Source organism: Lissotriton helveticus, chromosome 2_1 (assembly GCF_964261635.1).
Source record: "Lissotriton helveticus chromosome 2_1, aLisHel1.1, whole genome shotgun sequence".
Lineage (NCBI taxonomy): Eukaryota > Metazoa > Chordata > Amphibia > Caudata > Salamandridae > Lissotriton > Lissotriton helveticus.
The window spans coordinates 97,047,324-97,070,357 of NC_136059.1; the positions used below are offsets into that span (position 1 = coordinate 97,047,324).

General features: G+C 46.5%; 1 protein-coding gene across 1 annotated transcript in view; it reads right to left on the reverse strand.

The window, feature by feature from the left end:
- Window positions 1-16,100: 16,100 nt before the first annotated feature.
- Window positions 16,101-23,034, reverse strand: part of LOC144817756 (sialoadhesin-like) — a 252,600-nt gene continuing 245,666 nt past the window's right edge. The window contains 2 exon segments of the mRNA XM_078674542.1: window positions 16,101-16,492; window positions 18,199-18,498. Of these exon segments, the coding sequence (XP_078530668.1) occupies window positions 16,140-16,492; window positions 18,199-18,498 (653 nt within the window). The 3' untranslated portion in view covers window positions 16,101-16,139.

A 23,034-nucleotide genomic window follows, 5' to 3' on the forward strand; every position in this document is an offset into this window, starting at 1 on the left:
CAGATTATGCTTGTTCAAAGCTGGTCCACCACAACAGAGGCAATATTCATTACGGGTTTGAAATAAAACGTCTTCAACACAGTTTCAGAAGACCAATCAGCCGTCTTCACAATGTCTTGCAAACTTACACCAACATGAAAAGCCTTAGAGGCCATGGCACCTCTCGCGGAATGAGCTCCAAAAATGGAGACATCAATTCCTGCCTCAGACATAAGCCAGCGCACCCAACGAGCCAGAGTAGCTGGCGCCACAGGCTTAAAAGGCTTTTGCAAAGCAATCAATAACTGTCCAGATAAATCCTGACGAAAAGGAGCAGTACTCACCTCATAATCTTTTATGCAGCGGACCACACACAATTGTGGATTGTGAGGAAACGCCGAGTAAGTGACAGTGGACAGATTAGTCTTGGTACGTCTGGAAACCGTAAAGGTAACGCCGTCGGGGGAAAAGGAACGACCCGCGTGATCCAAGGCGCGGACATCGGAAACACGCTTACAAGAGATTAAGCATAACAGCATGGTCAATTTCGCAGACAATTGCTTACGAGACAGAGAAGCGTTGGGAGGCCAAGCTTCCAGAAAACGTAACACAACGGAGACATCCCATAGAGCGACATATTTCGGACATGGCGGTTTAGCCAACCGAACTCCACGCAGTAATGTAGAGATGAGAGGATGTTCCCCAATAGGCTTGCCATCGACTAAAGCATGGCCCGCAGAGAGAGCGGAGCGAAAAGAATTGACGGTCCTGTAAGCAGAACCAGAAGAAGCGATGGAAGCAAGAAAATTAACAACTAGAGAGACATCTGCTGAAGCGGGATCCAGATGTCGTTCAGAACACCAATCACACCACCGACGCCAAGCTGACGCATAACGCTTGCGCGTGTTGGGGGCCCAAGCTTCACCGATAAACCTCTCAGCGTCTCCAGATAAGCCCGGGACTTTCCAGCGTTCCCCGAAAGACGCCACGCCACCAGACGGAGCTGGCCCGACAGAATTAGAGGATGCGGATGGAGCAGAGGGTCCAACAACAAGTTCCATTTCGTAGGAAGCAGGAATGGAGTCGAGCAACTCATTTCCAGAAGGTCCGGAAACCACGCTTGAGCTCTCCAAAGAGGAGTGATCAGAATGATCTCCGATAGAAACTGTTTCGTTCTGGCCAAGACTCGCGGAATCATCGCGAACGGCGGAAAAGCATAGCAAAGCTGAGGAGGCCAAGTCTGGAGAAAGGCATCCGTGGCCAGAGCCTCCGGATCCGGACGCCAGCTGTAAAACTTGGGCAGTTGAGCATTGAGGCGAGAGGCGAAGAGATCGAGCCACGGGCGACCCCAAAGGCGAGACAGGGTGCTAAAGACCCGAGGGTGAAGGCGCCAGTCGCTGAAGTCCAGCAGATGGCGAGAGTTCCAGTCGCCACCTGATTCTGGCGACCTGGGAGATCCTCTGCAATAAGCGTGATCTTCCTCTGAAGGCAGAAATGCCAGAAATCCTTCGCAATCTCTGCTAACAATTTCGACCGTGTCCCCCCCAGTTTGTTCACATATCTCACCGCTGAGATGTTGTCCATGCGGAGCAAAATGCAACAGCTGGTGGCCTGAGGGGCCAGGCTGCGGATCGCAAAGGACCCCGCCAGGAGCTCGAGGCAATTGATGTGAAGTGCCAACTCGTCGTGAGACCAACGGCCGCCCGTCGTCAAGTCCCCGCAACGGGCTCCCCAGCCCCATAGACTCGCATCCGACTCCAACACCAAGTCCGGAGTTGAGCCGAACAGGGCTTTCCCGTTCCAGGCTTCCATGTGATGGAGCCACCACAGCATTTCCGACTTCGCATCCTGGGACAGAGGAACAAGGTCGGAATAACGAAGACCCTTCTGCAAGTGTCTGATCTTGAGACGCTGCAGGGCCCGATAATGTAGGGGACCCGGAAAAATCGCCTGAATGGAAGAGGCTAATAGTCCGACAACTCGAGCGATCGACCGCAACGACACGTTCGGTGCAGACAACAGTGACTTCAACTCCCTCTTGATAGCCCTGACCTTCTGGGCAGGCAAAAGAAGTTGGCAAGAGACCGAATCCACCAGGAAACCCAGAAACTCTATCGATTGAGTGGGTTGCAAATGAGATTTCTGAGGATTCACTAGAAATCCGAGAGACTGAAGCAGATCGATCGTCCAAGATAAATGGGAACGCAGTTGCAGCGGGCACTGAGCCATCAAAAGAATGTCGTCCAGATACACTATCAGTCGCACTCCTCGCGCACGCAGCGATTCCATAACCGGTCTCAGGAGCTTCGTGAAGCACCACGGGGCGGACGAGAGACCGAACAGGAGAACCGTGTACTCGAACCATTCCCCCGACCACTGGAACTGCAAAAAGCGGCGATGAGGCGGAAAGATGGGGACGGACAAGTAAGCGTCCTTCAAATCTAGGCGAACCATCCAGTCGCCCTTGCGAAGAAGATCCCTGAGAAGATGGATGCCCTCCATCTTGAAGTGGCGATAGACCACCCCGTTGTTGAACTCCTTGAGATTGAGCACAAGGCGAGACCCTCCCCCTTTCTTCTCCACCAGAAACACATTGCCGACGAACCCCTGTGGATGTAGGGTCGTGCGCACAATGGCCCCTTTGAGAAGAAGAGAATCGATTTCCGCGGAGATCACTTCCCGATCGCGTTGGGAAAAAACAAGGGGTAAAGGGACGGGACCCTGAAGGGGCGGGTGGTAAAATTCGATCTGGTATCCTTGAACTGTCTGCAAGATCCATGCATCATTGGAGATCGAGCGCCAATTCTGTAGAAAAAATTGCACCCTGCCCCCCAGAACAACACTCCCATAAGGAATCAGGCTCACCTGCTGAGGAGAAATCTTGTCGACCTCCCTGGTTTCCACCGTAGCCTCCCTTGTTGCCTTGACCACGACCTTTACGGGAGGGGTAGAAGGTCGTCTTGGATCCGGAGTAGGAGGACTGCTGCTGATGACGCTGTCCGCCTCCACCTTGGTGGGACTGCTGGCCACGCTGTTGGCCAGAACCACGGCCGAACGAACGTCCCCCAGAACGTCCGGCCCTGGCAAAAACCGGGCGGAATGCCCTGCGCAAGGAAGACTGCGCCCTGTCAAGGCCACTAAAGGTGGCAACAAATTGCGTCAATTCCTTAAAAAATGGCTGTCCAAACAGGAGACCTTGGGCCAAGGGACCAGACTCAGATGTGGCCAATTCAGATAACCGGGGGTCCATCTTCAAGAGAATAGACCGCCTCCGTTCGGAGGACAGGGCACAGTTTGCGTTTCCTAGGAAACATATAGCCCGTTGGGCCCAACCAATGAGCTCATCTGGATCAATGCCAGACGCCGACCCCTGTGCGTGATAACCCAAATCCAAGATTTTGGTTAGGGGGCCAAGAATGTCAAGGAGCTTATCCTGACACAGGCGCCAAGACCTATCAATTCCCTTTTTCGGGTCTTTGGTGAACTTCTTGAGATATGTCAAGATAGTGGGATCGACTTCCGGAGTGTCAGCTAAGTTATCTGCCAACTCCGGGCGAGGGCATTCAGAACGCAACCTAGAGCGCACCTCCTGATCAAAGGAACTCCGGATGTGAGCTTGAATGTAATCAGCAACCTCCGGCGCATGGGACCAAATTTTGGAATTCGAATGGATGATATCCGAAGGCTCAAAGGTCAGGACCGGGGGATGGGAAGAGGCGTCAACAAAATGTTCTTTGCGCGGTCTCTTAGCAGGTGGAAGACCAGAGGGACCAGATGATGAAGAGGATGAAGTGTCCTCCACGTCCGGGGAAGGAGCATGGGACCTCTTAGACACAGGAGGGGCAGACAAAGAATGAGCCAATTTCAAAAAATCCGATTTATGAGGGTTCTTAGGTGACTTAGAGGAGTGCTTGGCAGAAGAGGATGGGATCCAGCCCTGTTGCTGAGCGTAATCCGTCAAATGGCGCTTCAGAGGAGCTATTGCGTGGACCAACGCAGTATTTACTGAATGTCTGACCCCCTGGTCAAGGGCGTCGACCAAGTCGTACTCGAAAGACTCCTCGGGCTCCTCATCATAAAAATAGCCTTCAGCATCCTCATAATCAGCCATGGTGTAAGGAGTGACAAATGAAGAAACACCACGAGGAAACTAATTACAAAACAAATACAGATAAGTATCAATAAGCCCACAAAGCAACAAGGCAAATAGGGGTCAAGGCGATGACCAAGCGACCCAGTCAGGGGGGGGTGACAACCCCAAGCAAGCCCAACAGGTAGAGTCAAAAACCCGACCAAAGTAATGCAAAATTGAAAGTGGAGGGACAGGCTTGCAAAAGTCACCCTAGGCAACGCCTATAAATATTATCCAGCCCAGAACCCTATCCTGAGGGAAAAAGGCGTCTTGTGGGGCTCTCCGGCAGGCAGTGGGCTGAGGCGACAAAAGCAACGCTGCCTCTGAGCGTGTCCGGGCTCCGCGACACACACGGAGCATAAACAGAGCCAACGCGCATGCGCGAAGGCGTGCCTGGCTGTCCGGAAAAGAAGCAACGCGCGACAAGTGCGCGCGAGCACCCGAGCCCCGTCCCGCTCCACACAACAGAGGACACACGGGCACAAAGCGCCCGCAGCACCGGAGAGGCGAACACGCGCTCTCAAGACACACAAGCGACAACGGATAAACCGTGAAAGCCAACGCAAAGCAAACGGCGAAACGAACGCCCAATATCAGTTCAAAACGGCACAACAGCGCGTAAGTAAACGCAGCAATTACAATATATAATGACAAAATGCAAACAGATAATATTGGTAGCAAGTAACAGAAAAGCACTTAACTGGCTGCGAAGCAGCAAAGAAAGAGGAAGTGTTGTCCTCTATGGTGCCTTATATAGCTTATAGTCTCTATGGTTGCCTAAGGGCTCATGGGAGTTGTAGTTTGCTGTTTTTCTTTACTATGTTCCTATTGGCTGCTGTTGGTAGTAAAGAAATCGAGAAAGCATAATCTGAGCCTCCTGTCCTGCCATAGAATTTCTAACAATCAGAAATTAATGCATCTTGATCTCTAAAACAACACTGTGGATATCTCCTTAATGCACTGTGCGTGCGCATTGCGTGATACTGTTGTTACACATTTATTCATGTCTATAGATCCCAACTGTGAGCGATAAGCTTTTGCTAGTGAAATCTGCCTTTAATCGGAGATGCTTAATGTTGCTAAATGTAATGAACAGCGCCTGATGCCTAGACGAAAAATAAAAATGCTACTCTTTAGAAACTGTAATGGCAAACGAAACACTCACGTGTTAAGTGTATTCTGGTCCTCTGAATTTCGAAATAACAAAGGTGATCGAAAAAACGCTGAGGATCTAAAAACAAAAGTGATACCGTTGTAATAGCCGGTTAGACGCCAAAACGTCGTGAATTATTATCCCTAACTACGTGAGCATGCAGTGCATTGTCAAAAAGTACCTTATTCGCATGGAGCTCGAACGTAACCTGAAACACAATAGAATATGAATGTGTCAATTACTGCGAGGGGACCCGAGTACTTAAAAGACGTAAACATGGTAAATAATAGCTCCACGGTGCTCACCTTTAGCGCGTATGTATTCTAAATCAAAATCGCCTGCAAACACTCTTCCGGGTTTCTTCGAAAAGTCGCCTGAACTCTCGCGAGTTTTTAATGAGTGGACCCGACCATGAATTACTGTGGTAGAAAGACGCTCATACAAGCTGTCGAATTCAGCGGCCATTATTAACTAGTAGATAAACCACTATGCACTAAGGTGGAATGAAGGTTAAGCTATGCGTAAGACAAATAAACAGTGTGTCTCAATGATAAACACCGTGACCAAGACAGCGGAGGCTGTCGAAACGCGTTGGTTTTTTGCTTTGCTTTGATACCCCATGGATTAAAAAATAAACAAATAAGAACCTTTCCAGTGTGGATTACGACTTTGTTTGTGCAACTCCAAGCATCCTCGGAGAGAGGAAACGTTGTTGGGATTGATAGCGGTTGGGCTCAACCGCAGGAGTAACGCGGCCACAAACAGCAGCGCCTATCGGGAGAGGAAAGGGAGCCATATGGTTGAAGAGAATATAACAATATTAGTGCATATTCATGTGTAATGATGGAAATTACATTGGAATGAAATCAAGTATGATAAAAACAAATATGATTTGAACCAGAACAGTCATCAAAAATGAAGTTCTACAGTAAATATTTCTGAATAAATATGAAAATTTCATGAAAACAAACTTCAAATGTGCAAAGAAGAATTCTTTAAAACAAGAATAGGAGTTGACATAATTAGATAGCTGTGCCTCTTGTAAGGTTGTGATACTTTATCATGTACCATTGTTCATAATTATTACTCACATAGGGACTGGCAGCCCTGTGGTACAGGAGAGCACGCCCAAGGAGAGAACCTTGAATACATTTGGTGCAAAGATTTACAATTAGATTTATCAGGTGTGCCAGTGGCCGCTACTTATCATTTTCAACAAAAAGCAAAATAGTACCTCAGTTAAATCTGTCAATGGCCCTTTTTTCAATCAAAGAGTAGACCTGGAAGCTTGCAAACAAAGCCCCAGATTTACTAGGGTCCTGCGTCAGTGCAAAGGGCCGCAACTCATGCAAAGTGCCACATGGGATTTACTTTCCAGTATAAAGGTCATTTCGCAATGGAAAGTTGCTCCTTTCTTAGCACAAAAAGCATTTTGAGCTGCTTTGCATTGCCAGGCGCCAATGGATCATTACTCGGGTGTTAGTTGGGTGGAACAGCACAAACATCCATACATTTTGACGCCAAGCCCGGCCTGCTAAGGGAGGCTGGTCAGGCTTCGCATCCGAAACATAGCGCTTCTTTGAAACATGTTCTAATAAGGAGAAATATTTTCATGTCTTCAAAAAAACATCAAATACTGTTTCTGCTGATGTGCACAGCGCACACCGGGGGCTCATTTACTATTATTTCATGCAATACGTGCAAGGGAACTTGCTGTACTTCACTGAGTGAAAGAGAGAGAGCAGAAAGGCTCCATATGTACAAAGATGTAGAGCATGTCTGCTGTCTCCTTGAGCTGACACACTTTGGGCAACCTGGTGACAACGCGGGCTCTTTTACACCAGAGTGCAAGGGTGTCTGCGCTATGGGTAACATTGTTTTCCTGCAGGAAGGAGCACCTTCCTGCACAAAACAAATCTACAGAGGCATATTCCTCTTTCTCTCTGTGCTGCAGAATGCAGCACAAATGGAAAGGGGGAGTATTAAGGAGAAATAAACATATTTATCTTTGTTACGCCTCTGTCAGATTTTGGTGTAAAGCCAGGTTTACAAAACGTTGTAAACCAAGGTCTGTAGCAAAATACATAAGTGGAACCCCCATAGCATTCTTGGTGCCTGGAGCCCTCCCCTCACCAAGTGACCGAACACTCCCAATTTGCAGTCTGTCCCTGAAACCACATCTACGTCAAAGAGTGCTCATTCAGCCTCAGAGAAGAGATTTGGAAAGAACATTGAGAGGACGATGTCATTGTCCAAATGAAAGTGTTAAAAAGCACCATCTACTGGAAAACCACTTGACAAAGATAAGTGCATGTTTTCTGGACTGCAGAGCTAATAGCTGGCCAGTCCTTTGAGCTGATGGGACCAACACCCGATGGGTGACCTACTGAACCTCTGATCTAAGTATCTGATATCATTGGATGCCTCGTGCTAAAGGCTTGTGAGCAAACATAGCCAACACATCATTTAAAGCCCAAATAAAATAAGGTTTCTTAGCAGGAGAAACGAAATGAAGCAGGATTAAAACCAAAAAACAAGGAAGTAGGCCTTCTCCATCCATTCACCCAAGGTCTGGATCAACATCCCATATACATCAGGACCGCCCAAACGCTGCTCCAACTTAGGATAGAGTTGAAGAGTTTGTTTAAAGAGCACTACTTCACAATGTATTGGTATTCGATAACTCAGCTTCCTCTCCTATCTCTCATTGGAGTTATGCTTCTCTTTGACCTTGCGCAGCACTGTAAATGTAAATGTCATGGTACTTATAGAGCGCACTGTCACCAGACAGTCACCTTGCGGTGTCGCCTATTCGGCTTCCTGGCGCTGATACTCATACCGCTGTGGAACCCCTACTGGCTTTCCCTGTGAAGTGTCCACTCCTGGGCACCCCCAGGGTGAAGCCAGGCATCCTTAGCGCTGTTGGGGCCGGTGTGAAGGCTAAGCAAGCTATTGCCCAGAGTTGCAGCGTGGGGCCCGTGATTAGAATAAGCACCGAGGCGAGAATTAACAGGTCCGAGAAAATTGAGCCTGAGACCCCGCCGAGGCGGGAATCGAACCTTGGTCCCTGGCCAGAACTCTGCATCAGGGTCTGCCGCTCTAACCATTGAGCGATACAAAAGGGGATGATGGACGGAGCGTTTGAGCAAATCAAACACTCACCCCCAGTCAACTGATCTGGGTTTAATCCATCACCATTCTTTAGCCCACTCAGCCACCCCATTTCAGACATGGCTATATGCAAATCAGTCTGACCCTGTGCCTCATGGGAACAGTCCAGCCCGAACTGCCAAGCCATGTCTTCCATGGACCGGAAACAAGCATCCTGGGACCAGTTTCGGATTCATAATCCTCATCAGCCAGGCTATCTTGAATCCAGTGGCCAAGTGAGCTAGGGACCACGTCTGAGCATACCCTGCCACACTTAGGGCGAACAAAGCGATACAAAAGGGGATGATGGACGGCGCGTTTGAGCAAATCAAACACTCACCCCCAGTCAACTGATCTGGGTTTAATCCATCACCATTCTTTAGCCCACTCAGCCACCCCATTTCAGACATGGCTATATGCAAATCAGTCTGACCCTGTGCCTCATGGGAACAGTCCAGCCCGAACTGCCAAGCCATGTCTTCCATGGACCGGAAACAAGCATCCTGGGACCGGTTTCGGATTCATAATCCTCATCAGCCAGGCTATCTTGAATCCAGTGGCCAAGTGAGCAAGGGACTCACGTCTGAGCATACCCTGCCACACTTAGGGCGAACAAAGCGATACAAAAGGGGATGATGGACGGAGCGTTTGAGCAAATCAAACACTCACCCCCAGTCAACTGATCTGGGTTTAATCCATCACCATTCTTTAGCCCACTCAGCCACCCCATTTCAGACATGGCTATATGCAAATCAGTCTGACCCTGTGACTCATGGGAACAGTCCAGCCCGAACTGCCAAGCCATGTCTTCCATGGACCGGAAACAAGCATCCTGGGACCGGTTTCGGATTCATAATCCTCATCAGCCAGGCTATCTTGAATCCAGTGGCCAAGTGAGCAAGGGACTCATGTCTGAGCATACCCTGCCACACTTAGGGCGAACAAAGCGATACAAAAGGGGATGATGGACGGAGCGTTTGAGCAAATCAAACACTCACCCGCAGTCAACTGATCTGGGTTTAATCCATCACCATTCTTTAGCCCACTCAGCCACCCCATTTCAGACATGGCTATATGCAAATCAGTCTGACCCTGTGCCTCATGGGAACAGTCCAGCCCGAACTGCCAAGCCATGTCTTCCATGGACCGGAAAGAAGCATCCTGGGACCGGTTTCGGATTCATAATCCTCATCAGCCAGGCTATCTTGAATCCAGTGGCCAAGTGAGCAAGGGACTCACGTCTGAGCATACCCTGCCACACTTAAGGCGAACAAAGCGATACAAAAGGGGATGATGGACGGAGCGTTTGAGCAAATCAAACACTCACCCCCAGTCAACTGATCTGGGTTTAATCCATCACCATTCTTTAGCCCACTCAGCCACCCCATTTCAGACATGGCTATATGCAAATCAGTCTGACCCTGTGCCTCATGGGAACAGTCCTGCCCGAACTGCCAAGCCATGTCTTCCATGGACCGGAAACAAGCATCCTGGGACCGGTTTCGGATTCATAATCCTCATCAGCCGGCTATCTTGAATCCAGTGGCCAAGTGAGCAAGGGACTCACGTCTGAGCATACCCTGCCACACTTAGGGCGAACAAAGCGATACAAAAGGGGATGATGGACGGAGCGTTTGAGCAAATCAAACACTCACCCCCAGTCAACTGATCTGGGTTTAATCCATCACCATTCTTTAGCCCACTCAGCCACCCCATTTCAGACATGGCTATATGCAAATCAGTCTGACCCTGTGCCTCATGGGAACAATCCAGCCCGAACTGCCAAGCCATGTCTTCCATGGACCGGAAACAAGCATCCTGGGACCGGTTTCGGATTCATAATCCTCATCAGCCAGGCTATCTTGAATCCAGTGGCCAAGTGAGCAAGGGTCTCACGTCTGAGCATACCCTGCCACACTTAGGGCGAACAAAGCGATACAAAAGGGGATGATGGACGGAGCGTTTGAGCAAATCAAACACTCACCCCCAGTCAACTGATCTGGGTTTAATCCATCACCATTCTTTAGCTCACTCAGCCACCCCATTTCAGACATGGCTATATGCAAATCAGTCTGACCCTGTGCCTCATGGGAACAGTCCAGCCCGAACTGCCAAGCCATGTCTTCCATGGACCGGAAACAAGCATCCTGGGACCGGTTTCGGATTCATAATCCTCATCAGCCAGGCTATCTTGAATCCAGTGGCCAAGTGAGCAAGGGACTCACGTCTGAGCATACCCTGCCACACTTAGGGCGAACAAAGCGATACAAAAGGGGATGATGGACGGAGCGTTTGAGCAAATCAAACACTCACCCCCAGTCAACTGATCTGGGTTTAATCCACTGGATTCAAGATAGCCTGGCTGATGAGGATTATGAATCCGAAACCGGTCCCAGGATGCTTGTTTCCGGTCTGTGGAAGACATGGGTTGGCAGTTCGGGCTGGACTGTTCCCATGAGGCACAGGGTCAGACCGATTTGCATATAGCCATGTCTGAAATGGGGTGGCTGAGTGGGCTAAAGAATGGTGATGGATTAAACCCAGATCAGTTGACTGGGTGTGAGTGTTTGATTTGCTCAAACGCTCCGTCCATCATCCCCTTTTGTATCGCTTTGTTCGCCCTAAGTGTGGCAGGGTATGCTCAGACGTGAGTCCCTTGCTCACTTGGCCACTGGATTCAAGATAGCCTGGCTGATGAGGATTATGAATCCGAAACCGGTCCCAGGATGCTTGTTTCAGGTCCATGGAAGACATGGCTTGGCAGTTCGGGCTGGACTGTTCCCATGAGGCACAGGGTCAGACCGATTTGCATATAGCCATGTCTGAAATGGGGTGGCTGAGTGGGCTAAAGAATGGTGATGGATTAAACCCAGATCAGTTGACTGGGGGTGAGTGTTTGATTTGCTCAAACGCTCCGTCCATCATCCCCTTTTGTATCGCTTTGTTCGCCCTAAGTGTGGCAGGGTATGCTCAGACGTGAGTCCCTTGCTCACTTGGCCACTGGATTCAAGATAGCCTGGCTGATGAGGATTATGAATCCGAAACCGGTCCCAGGATGCTTGTTTCCGGTCCATGGAAGACATGGCTTGGCAGTTCGGGCTGGACTGTTCCCATGAGGCACAGGGTCAGACTGATTTGCATATAGCCATGTCTGAAATGGGGTGGCTGAGTGAGCTAAAGAATGGTGATGGATTAAACCCAGATCAGTTGACTGGGGGTGAGTGTTTGATTTGCTCAAACGCTCCGTCCATCATCCCCTTTTGTATCGCTTTGTTCGCCCTAAGTGTGGCAGGGTATGCTCAGACGTGAGACCCTTGCTCACTTGGCCACTGGATTCAAGATAGCCTGGCTGATGAGGATTATGAATCCGAAACCGGTCCCAGGATGCTTGTTTCCGGTCCATGGAAGACATGGCTTGGCAGTTCGGGCTGGATTGTTCCCATGAGGCACAGGGTCAGACTGATTTGCATATAGCCATGTCTGAAATGGGGTGGCTGAGTGGGCTAAAGAATGGTGATGGATTAAACCCAGATCAGTTGACTGGGGGTGAGTGTTTGATTTGCTCAAACGCTCCGTCCATCATCCCCTTTTGTATCGCTTTGTTCGCCCTAAGTGTGGCAGGGTATGCTCAGACGTGAGTCCCTTGCTCACTTGGCCACTGGATTCAAGATAGCCGGCTGATGAGGATTATGAATCCGAAACCGGTCCCAGGATGCTTGTTTCCGGTCCATGGAAGACATGGCTTGGCAGTTCGGGCTGGACTGTTCCCATGAGGCACAGGGTCAGACTGATTTGCATAGAGCCATGTCTGAAATGGGGTGGCTGAGTGGGCTTAAGAATGGTGATGGATTAAACCCAGAACAGTTGACTGGGTGTGAGTGTTTGATTTGCTCAAACGCTCCGTCCATCATCCCCTTTTGTATCGCTTTGTTCGCCCTAAGTGTGGCAGGGTATGCTCAGACGTGAGTCCCTTGCTCACTTGGCCACTGGATTCAAGATAGCCTGGCTGATGAGGATTATGAATCCGAAACCGGTCCCAGGATGCTTGTTTCAGGTCCATGGAAGACATGGCTTGGCAGTTCGGGCTGGACTGTTCCCATGAGGCACAGGGTCAGACCGATTTGCATATAGCCATGTCTGAAATGGGGTGGCTGAGTGGGCTAAAGAATGGTGATGGATTAAACCCAGATCAGTTGACTGGGGGTGAGTGTTTGATTTGCTCAAACGCTCCGTCCATCATCCCCTTTTGTATCGCTTTGTTCGCCCTAAGTGTGGCAGGGTATGCTCAGACGTGAGTCCCTTGCTCACTTGGCCACTGGATTCAAGATAGCCTGGCTGATGAGGATTATGAATCCGAAACCGGTCCCAGGATGCTTGTTTCCGGTCCATGGAAGACATGGCTTGGCAGTTCGGGCTGGACTGTTCCCATGAGGCACAGGGTCAGACTGATTTGCATATAGCCATGTCTGAAATGGGGTGGCTGAGTGAGCTAAAGAATGGTGATGGATTAAACCCAGATCAGTTGACTGGGGGTGAGTGTTTGATTTGCTCAAACGCTCCGTCCATCATCCCCTTTTGTATCGCTTTGTTCGCCCTAAGTGTGGCAGGGTATGCTCAGACGTGAGACCCTTGCTCACTTGGCCACTGGATTCAAGATAGCCTGGCTGATGAGGATTATGAATCCGAAACCGGTCCCAGGATGCTTGTTTCCGGTCCATGGAAGACATGGCTTGGCAGTTCGGGCTGGATTGTTCCCATGAGGCACAGGGTCAGACTGATTTGCATATAGCCATGTCTGAAATGGGGTGGCTGAGTGGGCTAAAGAATGGTGATGGATTAAACCCAGATCAGTTGACTGGGGGTGAGTGTTTGATTTGCTCAAACGCTCCGTCCATCATCCCCTTTTGTATCGCTTTGTTCGCCCTAAGTGTGGCAGGGTATGCTCAGACGTGAGTCCCTTGCTCACTTGGCCACTGGATTCAAGATAGCCGGCTGATGAGGATTATGAATCCGAAACCGGTCCCAGGATGCTTGTTTCCGGTCCATGGAAGACATGGCTTGGCAGTTCGGGCTGGACTGTTCCCATGAGGCACAGGGTCAGACTGATTTGCATATAGCCATGTCTGAAATGGGGTGGCTGAGTGAGCTAAAGAATGGTGATGGATTAAACCCAGATCAGTTGACTGGGGGTGAGTGTTTGATTTGCTCAAACGCTCCGTCCATCATCCCCTTTTGTATCGCTTTGTTCGCCCTAAGTGTGGCAGGGTATGCTCAGACGTGAGACCCTTGCTCACTTGGCCACTGGATTCAAGATAGCCTGGCTGATGAGGATTATGAATCCGAAACCGGTCCCAGGATGCTTGTTTCCGGTCCATGGAAGACATGGCTTGGCAGTTCGGGCTGGATTGTTCCCATGAGGCACAGGGTCAGACTGATTTGCATATAGCCATGTCTGAAATGGGGTGGCTGAGTGGGCTAAAGAATGGTGATGGATTAAACCCAGATCAGTTGACTGGGGGTGAGTGTTTGATTTGCTCAAACGCTCCGTCCATCATCCCCTTTTGTATCGCTTTGTTCGCCCTAAGTGTGGCAGGGTATGCTCAGACGTGAGTCCCTTGCTCACTTGGCCACTGGATTCAAGATAGCCGGCTGATGAGGATTATGAATCCGAAACCGGTCCCAGGATGCTTGTTTCCGGTCCATGGAAGACATGGCTTGGCAGTTCGGGCTGGACTGTTCCCATGAGGCACAGGGTCAGACTGATTTGCATATAGCCATGTCTGAAATGGGGTGGCTGAGTGAGCTAAAGAATGGTGATGGATTAAACCCAGATCAGTTGACTGGGGGTGAGTGTTTGATTTGCTCAAACGCTCCGTCCATCATCCCCTTTTGTATCGCTTTGTTCGCCCTAAGTGTGGCAGGGTATGCTCAGACGTGAGACCCTTGCTCACTTGGCCACTGGATTCAAGATAGCCTGGCTGATGAGGATTATGAATCCGAAACCGGTCCCAGGATGCTTGTTTCCGGTCCATGGAAGACATGGCTTGGCAGTTCGGGCTGGATTGTTCCCATGAGGCACAGGGTCAGACTGATTTGCATATAGCCATGTCTGAAATGGGGTGGCTGAGTGGGCTAAAGAATGGTGATGGATTAAACCCAGATCAGTTGACTGGGGGTGAGTGTTTGATTTGCTCAAACGCTCCGTCCATCATCCCCTTTTGTATCGCTTTGTTCGCCCTAAGTGTGGCAGGGTATGCTCAGACGTGAGTCCCTTGCTCACTTGGCCACTGGATTCAAGATAGCCGGCTGATGAGGATTATGAATCCGAAACCGGTCCCAGGATGCTTGTTTCCGGTCCATGGAAGACATGGCTTGGCAGTTCGGGCTGGACTGTTCCCATGAGGCACAGGGTCAGACTGATTTGCATATAGCCATGTCTGAAATGGGGTGGCTGAGTGGGCTAAAGAATGGTGATGGATTAAACCCAGATCAGTTGACTGGGGGTGAGTGTTTGATTTGCTCAAACGCTCCGTCCATCATCCCCTTTTGTATCGCTTTGTTCGCCTTAAGTGTGGCAGGTAGCTCAGACGTGAGTCCCTTGCTCACTTGGCCACTGGATTCAAGATAGCCTGGCTGATGAGGATTATGAATCCGAAACCGGTCCCAGGATGCTTCTTTCCGGTCCATGGAAGACATGGCTTGGCAGTTCGGGCTGGACTGTTCCCATGAGGCACAGGGTCAGACTGATTTGCATATAGCCATGTCTGAAATGGGGTGGCTGAGTGGGCTAAAGAATGGTGATGGATTAAACCCAGATCAGTTGACTGGGGGTGAGTGTTTGATTTGCTCAAACGCTCCGTCCATCATCCCCTTTTGTATCGCTCTAACCATTGAGCCACACTCCTCCACTCCTCTGCCTTCTAGCTAAGTTTGTTCTATATACACAAAGGTGTTATGTCAAATTGCATTTGTAGACCATGCTCTCAGTGCGGGTCTGTTGGTAGTTGTGCTATGTCTCAAGTAACCTTACTTGGCCATGATAGAATTTAAATGGTGATAGTCATCTAGGTGCCAGGTTACTGACTGACTTCCTTAACAAAGCCCCTGTGACAAAAAGAGCCATTGCATCCCTGGGAACCTCAATTGAATATAATGAGGCAGCCCGATAAGGCTAAGAGCCCCAACCCTCATGTTAACATATTGCATGTTCAGCCTGGCAGTAGGCATCACTGGGGTTCAGGATAAGAGTTTCACTTGGGACTTCCTCATGGCGTGCTGGAGTTGATACCCAACTGTGAGCTGCTGGGTGCAGCAGAGGATTTCAGGAGGAGGTCTCTTTGATGTAATACCTATCATCCCTCGACATGTAATGGATGCAAGATGCATCTTCGAAAGAACGTAAACAGAGGGACACACATGAATACGTGCACATGTGCGTGTGTGCGCACATATTCACACACACACGCTCACACACCACACAAACATACTGGTATGGAGTTCATTGCTCAGAATAAAATTTTAAAAGCATTAAAGTCTGTAACGTTGGCACCTTGCCACATATTTTAATAAGTGGCAGAAAGCCTGATATTTCCTTTTTTTTTCTAAATGTACTTTCCTATCAAATTGCAGAAGGAGTGAAACTGCAGTTTTAGGCTCTTGTACTGCCAGATTCTTTTTATAGCATTGATGACACTGTTGACCACAACTATCATGAAGCCAAAATACTCACAAATTTACCACAGTCATGACTAAACCCAAACCCAACTTCCTAATATTCCAAGAACATGTTTTCTTTTTTTTTTTAAACACTTCAACAAACTTACAGAATACATTCAAGGCAATAGCTAGTGAGCTTTTGCTTCCTTCCTTGCTCCACACCGTGCAGAAGTAAGACCCCGTGTCCTGGCTCGATACCTGCTGGAACACGAGGGCTGGTTCAGAGCTGTCGGAGTGCCATTCGTTGTTCTTGTACCAAGTGTAGTTGTCACTGTCCTTGGAGTCACGGCTCAACATGCAGGTGAGGGTGACCACCTCCCCTTCCAAGATCTCTGCAGATGGGCTGATGGTTATTCTCACAGCTGGTTAATGCAAAAAGGAATCAATGGAGGAAAACCAGAATGTCTCATTTAGCTGTTGACATCTCAACATTCCCTTCAAAGCATTTCTACAGGACTTATTTGTAAAACTACCAAAATGTAAGGAACTGTAGAATTTGAATAAAAGATTACCTCATTGAAATGTAATCCCCATTTCACTGCTAAAATAAAGAAGAAAGAAAGAAACGAGAAATGCAAGCACTACAACTACTACATTGCTATGGGGCTTTAATGAAGATTTATACTTGTGATACGTTCTGTGCTGCTTTAACTGAGTACTACAAGAATCTGAAATATTATCTTTAACACAAACCGTACATGGTATCTGCTCCTCATAGTCAAATAATATATTCTTTGGGAACATTGAAAAAAAATTCTAATCAAAATCCTAATCCTTTCAACTGTTGCTTACAATATACTGTCTATTGCATGGTTATGTTCTAGTGAGTTAAAAGACGCTGCTAACCTTTGTGGTGATCCTTAGATCAGGAGTTCAGGTCTGAGTCAGCAAACCACTTGTTAGTAATATTAATTATTTACAGTTCTTAAAAACAACATAAATAATGATTAAACTGTTATGTAAAAATATTAATATATATCAGTTATGTTTAGCCACAATCTGGATAGTAAAAGTTCAGCACATATGTGAAACATGTAGATGTCAAATTGTATAAATTCCGGAGGCTTACACATACTGCCCAACATATCGGGAGACATCATTTACTTTTAAAAGGGGGTTCTGATTTTTAATGTAACAATTGGGCCACAATAATCTTTCCCACCTTCATTGTCAAAGATATACAGATTGCGACTGCATTTCAAGTCCGTACGTTATGGTTAATTCATGATATTCTGTCCAAATTCTGTTTTTTTCAGATCTTCCAGTAAATCGTTGAATTTTATTTTATCAAATGAATGCAAATCAAAGATCTCAATATCTTTAGGGTTATAACCAGCTAAATAACCAGCAATAACATATTTTAAACCATTGCATTTTGTTCACATTGTCCAACATTTTGTTTTGTTTGTTTGGTTTTGGTTTGTTCTTACTAACAGTAACAGGATGTTATTTGTTTCACAAACAAACTGTTTTAGGGGTTTTGTCTGGTATCTATACATCCTTTCACAATGCTTCCTAATTAGTTCATGAATTACTTCTTTAACTAACTTAGTATTAGTTTAGTATAATAACCCTTATGCTTAATTCTTTAATATCTGCATTGAAATGTTAAACGATCAAAGGAAATAATCAAATTTATCTTGCACTTAACCACAAAGGTGTGGAATTTCTCCTTGTGGACTTTTCCAATGGGAATGACTATGGGAAGTAGAAAATATGCTGCACTCAATACTATGATATGTTTTAACCAATCAATAAAGAATTATATATATATATATATATAGATTTCTAATCAAATTTATTGGGATTTTGTAATTCTCAAAATATTAGAAAATGTAGGCAATACATTTACTGTTCATAGAAATAGTCTATCATTCATAGAATTAGCCATGTTTCTGCAAATAGAGGTGATATTTGTCAAGAGAAACAGAATCTTGGAAACTTTGATCGCACATATAATTCCAACCACTACAACCTTCTTGGGGCTAACACATTATAGTGACACTTGGTTTCAAATAAACAGCACCACCATTTGTAAAAGTTGTAATTAACACTAATTGACACTTACTTTCTGCAGTGAAATCCATAGATGAGTTTGCAATACCATAAGTATTGTTGGCAGAGCACATGTATTGTCCTTCATCCTCCAATTCAACACCTTGGATTTCCAGTTTCAAAGAATTATGAGATGAAGAAATGCTGATCCTCTTATTATGATGAATGTGAAGGCTGGTCGAAGCCACCAGAACACCTTTTCTATATAGAGATATTTCAGAAATGGGATCACTGTCTACAGAACACTCAATGACGCCAAGCTGTCCACCTTGCATCTGCAGGAAGGAAGATATCAACGGCTTCCTTGGTGCATCTGTTGATGAAAATAGTATGTTCCAATACGTTCTAACACCACTTGTAGGAAGTCAAAAACTTAAAAATGCAATACTGCTTGAACAGTCAAAATAACCTCTTAAATATCCTGTTATAGTTTTCATATTATCATATTTGCAAAACCATATATAAGGATCCCTGTAAGAGTTCCAACAATGCATAAGTCAGACATCACATTATTTGCATCTCTGAAAATACCTGTATGGGGTGTTGTTTTACTTTCTTTGCCCTAAGGCTTATACTTGTTGAATGGAATCTTTGGACGTTTACGACTTTTTACGTAATTTTTATTTCTTCCCTTTCTATTTCTGTGTTTTGTCACTTTGAGATGGACATCATTTCTAGATTTTAATTTAATGTTTACCCATTTTCACTTGGCCACAGATAACAAAACTTTGCTTAGACATTCACTTTTCTTAGGGGCATCAAATGTAAACTTAGCAAAATATAATAATTACCTCTTTACACTAGAAACACACACCAACTCTTTACTTAGAAAGAAAGCTATTACTCATGTATAATGACTAAACTATTTGTACCTTCTGGTTGATAATCAACTCTCAGATTTGTTATAAATAAGAGATTAGAAGTGAGGTGTTTTTACATTTCCCACTATGCATTGCAGTACTACGATATTCTTAATGTTAACAGTTCAGAGATGGCTCAGTGTGTGTATTTCTTTGTATGAATGAATGTATATTTATGGTATAGCACAAATGAATCTAAAGGGCAGAGGACCACCATAAATGGTCAAAGACAAGCATAACGTCAACAAGCGATAGGATAAGTAGCTGATTTGTGGACCGTTAATGTATTGTGATGTAGTGTTCCTTAAAGATGTGCATCTTCAACTCTTTTCTAAATTGGAGTAGCGTTGGGCAGGTTCTGATGGATACAGAGATGTTGTTCCAAATCCGGGGTGCATGGATAGAAAAGGCCTCTTCATTTATTTTCTTTTATTTACACTTCTTAGGCTGCAGTCCAATAGTGTAGTGGCTGTGGGTGTGCCTACTACCACGAAATATGGCGAGCTGGTCTGCAGGCTAAGCAAAGGTGATAATCATGATAGCTTTGTGGATGATGCTGCTGGTTTCACAGATGGTGCTGCCTGGCAAGGGGAGCCAATGGACTTCCATCAGGATGGTGTTGATGTTATATTTTTTCAGGGCGTGGATGAGGGATGCTATGGTGTGTAAGATGCCCATAAGGGTGCCGGTTTGGAGTCTGGGAGGCCATGGAGTAGGGCATTACCACCATCCAAATGCAAGAGAACAACAGTTCTGAAGTTGCTTTCTGGAAGCAATGGTTCACTTTCTTTGGAAGACAGAGCTGAGACCAGACCGTCTTTGTTCTTTTGAAAATGTGTTCCTTGAGCGTGAGTCCGGCGTCCAAGGGTGAATACAAGTTGGCATTTAGTGAGAGTTGGGGTTCTATGCCATGATGGTTCATGTCATTGAGCTAGATTATTAACTGTTTATTGATATTGTACCTGGCAAAAACTAAGAAGTCTCTCTTGTTTGGGTTGAGCCCGGTACTTAATTTGTTAAAAAAAATATATATAGAAGTGGCTGCTTTTCACCCGTGAGGATATCCAGGCGCTGGGGTTTTACTGCTGGGTGGGCTTAGCTGAACAGCCATGTCTTCAGCGCCTTCTTAAAGTTCTGTAGGGAGGGGAGGTCCAGAGGTGGTGGGGGAGGCAATCCTTGGATTTGGCGGCCAGGTAGAAGAAGAAGCGTCCACCGCTATTGCTTCGGTGGATGCGGGGCATGGGCGAGGGAGCGGGAGAGGGAGGCAGAGTGCATGTGCCTGGAGGGCTGGTGGAAATTCAGTGTTTGATGTAGCCTTATAGCTTTGGGTGGCAGGTATTAGTCATTTTAATGTACATTGCTTCAATAAACAACTATTGTGCTCATCACAAAATAAGACAACCAGCGCCCCCAAGGTCAGTCTGTCATAAGTTCCTGTGTTGATGATTAAGTGCCAGTGCTGAGCACCGAAAACCGCCGACTCAGATTAAGCACTGCTTGAGCCTCAGGTAGCGGCTTGACATCCACGTCCGGATGATGTGCAGGCACTGTTTGAAGCCCTGGAAGTCTGAGGCAGAGAAGACTTTACATGGGAGCTGTGTATCAACGGAATATTGTTGAATCTTTACGCTGTTGTCTATGAGTAGAGCACCAAACGGATTAAAGTGGAGACTGAAGATGTAATAAAACATTATGGAACTCGGGTAACCATAAATGATGGTGATCCTTTGCAATGTGTGCCCATGTGAACAAAATGGTGTTGGTTGGAAAAGTAGGAAAAGAACCAGTTAAGGACTTTGCCAGTGAATACCATTCAATGTTTCAAGATGTGCACGAAGGTAGTATGGTCGACTGTGTGGAAGGTATCTGAGAGGACCAGCAATATCAGAAGGCAGCAGTCATCTACATCTGTGGGCTGGAGGACAATGTCTACAATGCGTAAGAATTTAAGGAATCAGTGTCCCTACTACAGCATGATCTGAAGCCAGACTGGTAGACAGGAAGGAGATTGTTAGCATTTATGTCATTTTGGAGTCGAACAAATATGGCTTTTTCAATGATCCTGCTGATAAATGGTGGTTGGATGATCAGCCAGTAGTTGGCTAGGTTATCAGGATCTAATGTAGGTTTCTTTAGGAGTGGGAGGATCTGGCCCTGACAGGCGTCTGGAAAGATGTCTTGAGGAAGGAGGCATTGATAATGGCAAGTAGGGGTTAAAGAGCATCCTTAGAGAGAGCTTCGATGAGTGGTGGGGGTGAGGCATTTAGGGAGTTTAGTATGTTGTCAAGATCTGCAAAGCACAGGGCTTCTTGAAGGATGACCATTTTCTATGTGCTATTTGATCTTCTGTATTTATTTTACTGAAGAAGAGGTTGATTGCATTGTATTGTTCGGTGGAATGAGGAATAGGTTGGTCTGGCAGGGAGTTAATGCAGGGTTTGATTGCCTTGAAGGTTTTTTGGCTTCTGTTGGTGGGTAGCGTGATTGATAAGGTTGGTATAGTACAATGCTTTGGCTGATGTGATAAGCTGTCTGTTTTTTGTGTGGAGGTATTTTGGTATTATGAGGTCACCTGTAGTTCAGTTCTCCCATTTTCTTTCCTGTCTGTGGATAGTTCATTTATCCCAAATTCTTTAGAGTACCACGGTCCTGAAGGGTTTTGTTTGCACTTTCTTGTTTTAAATGAGGTGTCACTGTTCACATAGTTGTCCAAAAAGATGTTGAAGTTGTTTAAAACACTGTTGTGTCAGATGTGCAGTTGATAGGGTGAGAGATGAGTGCAAGCAATAGTTTGAAAGGAGGAGAGAAGAGAAATATGAAGGTTTGGTCTTCCTATTAGTGTTGACCATGGCTTATTGGTGAGACGCTAAGCAAGGAAAGAAGGACTGCATAGTGATCGAATAAGTCTAACAGTATGGGTGGTTTGCATTGGTTTATTGATGACATTAAGAAGATAGTGCAGGAAATTTGGTGCGGGCACTAATTTACCTGGGAGCTATCCGCCCACTCACTTGGGATACATCAAACATTCACACATCATTTCTGGTTACCCCTCTCTAAGTGTATGATTCCAAATAGGAGAGGTCCATGTCTATGTCCACCATTTGCTGGGTATACCAGATCAACGTGATGCTATGAAGAGTTGAATGAAATAGGGAGAAAGCAGCAAGTGATGTCACTTCCTATGCAGATGGATGATGAGAAATGAAGGCTTCTTCTTTTAGAGATGATGTTGGTGGGAAATCAGGGCTTTCACTTTGTATACAGATGGATGAAAGGGAAGGAAATCACCTTGCCAGGCTTATTCTTTTAGAAATGGTTTGGTGGGAAACCAGTGACATCACTTCCCGTGCAGACGGATGATGGGAAATTAAGTTTTCCCTCCTTCTGCTGTAAATGGGGGGTGGGAAATTAACTCCTCATGCTACGCTACTTCTTTTAAAGATGATTCAAGTGAGAAACCCGGTATGTCACTTCCTGTACAGATGAATTGCTTACTTTATTTACATATTTAGGTGAGCTTCAAAGAACGGAAACAGAGCTTGCTGTTTAGAATCAGAGATTAGAGTACAATTGGACAGGGTAAGTGAACTGTTTCTAGAGTCTATGCCATGCTTCATTTTTCTTCCTTTTGAAGAACTGGTGATTAATTAGATGTGCAGCTGCTACGCCTTATTACCGATTCAGCAGACCTTGATTTTACTCTTTGCACCAACTGGAAGCTTTACGTGGGGGGTTGATGCGGGACATTCTGGCTTTCTAGTCTTGAAGTCTTTGGAGCCCAGCAATGACTTTTTCGGGGAAACCAGAGTAGATATTCAAGTCCTTCAAGTGTACCAGGACAAGGGCTCTTGTCAGTGCAACTCTGTGTTTGGTGTCTAGAGGCGAGACAGGTTTTTGCAGAAGAGGGAGTTGCATGTCTATACTCCTTGTTACTCACTACAGAGATCTGCGACTTGCTGGTACTGAATTCTAATCCTGGCAAGGCC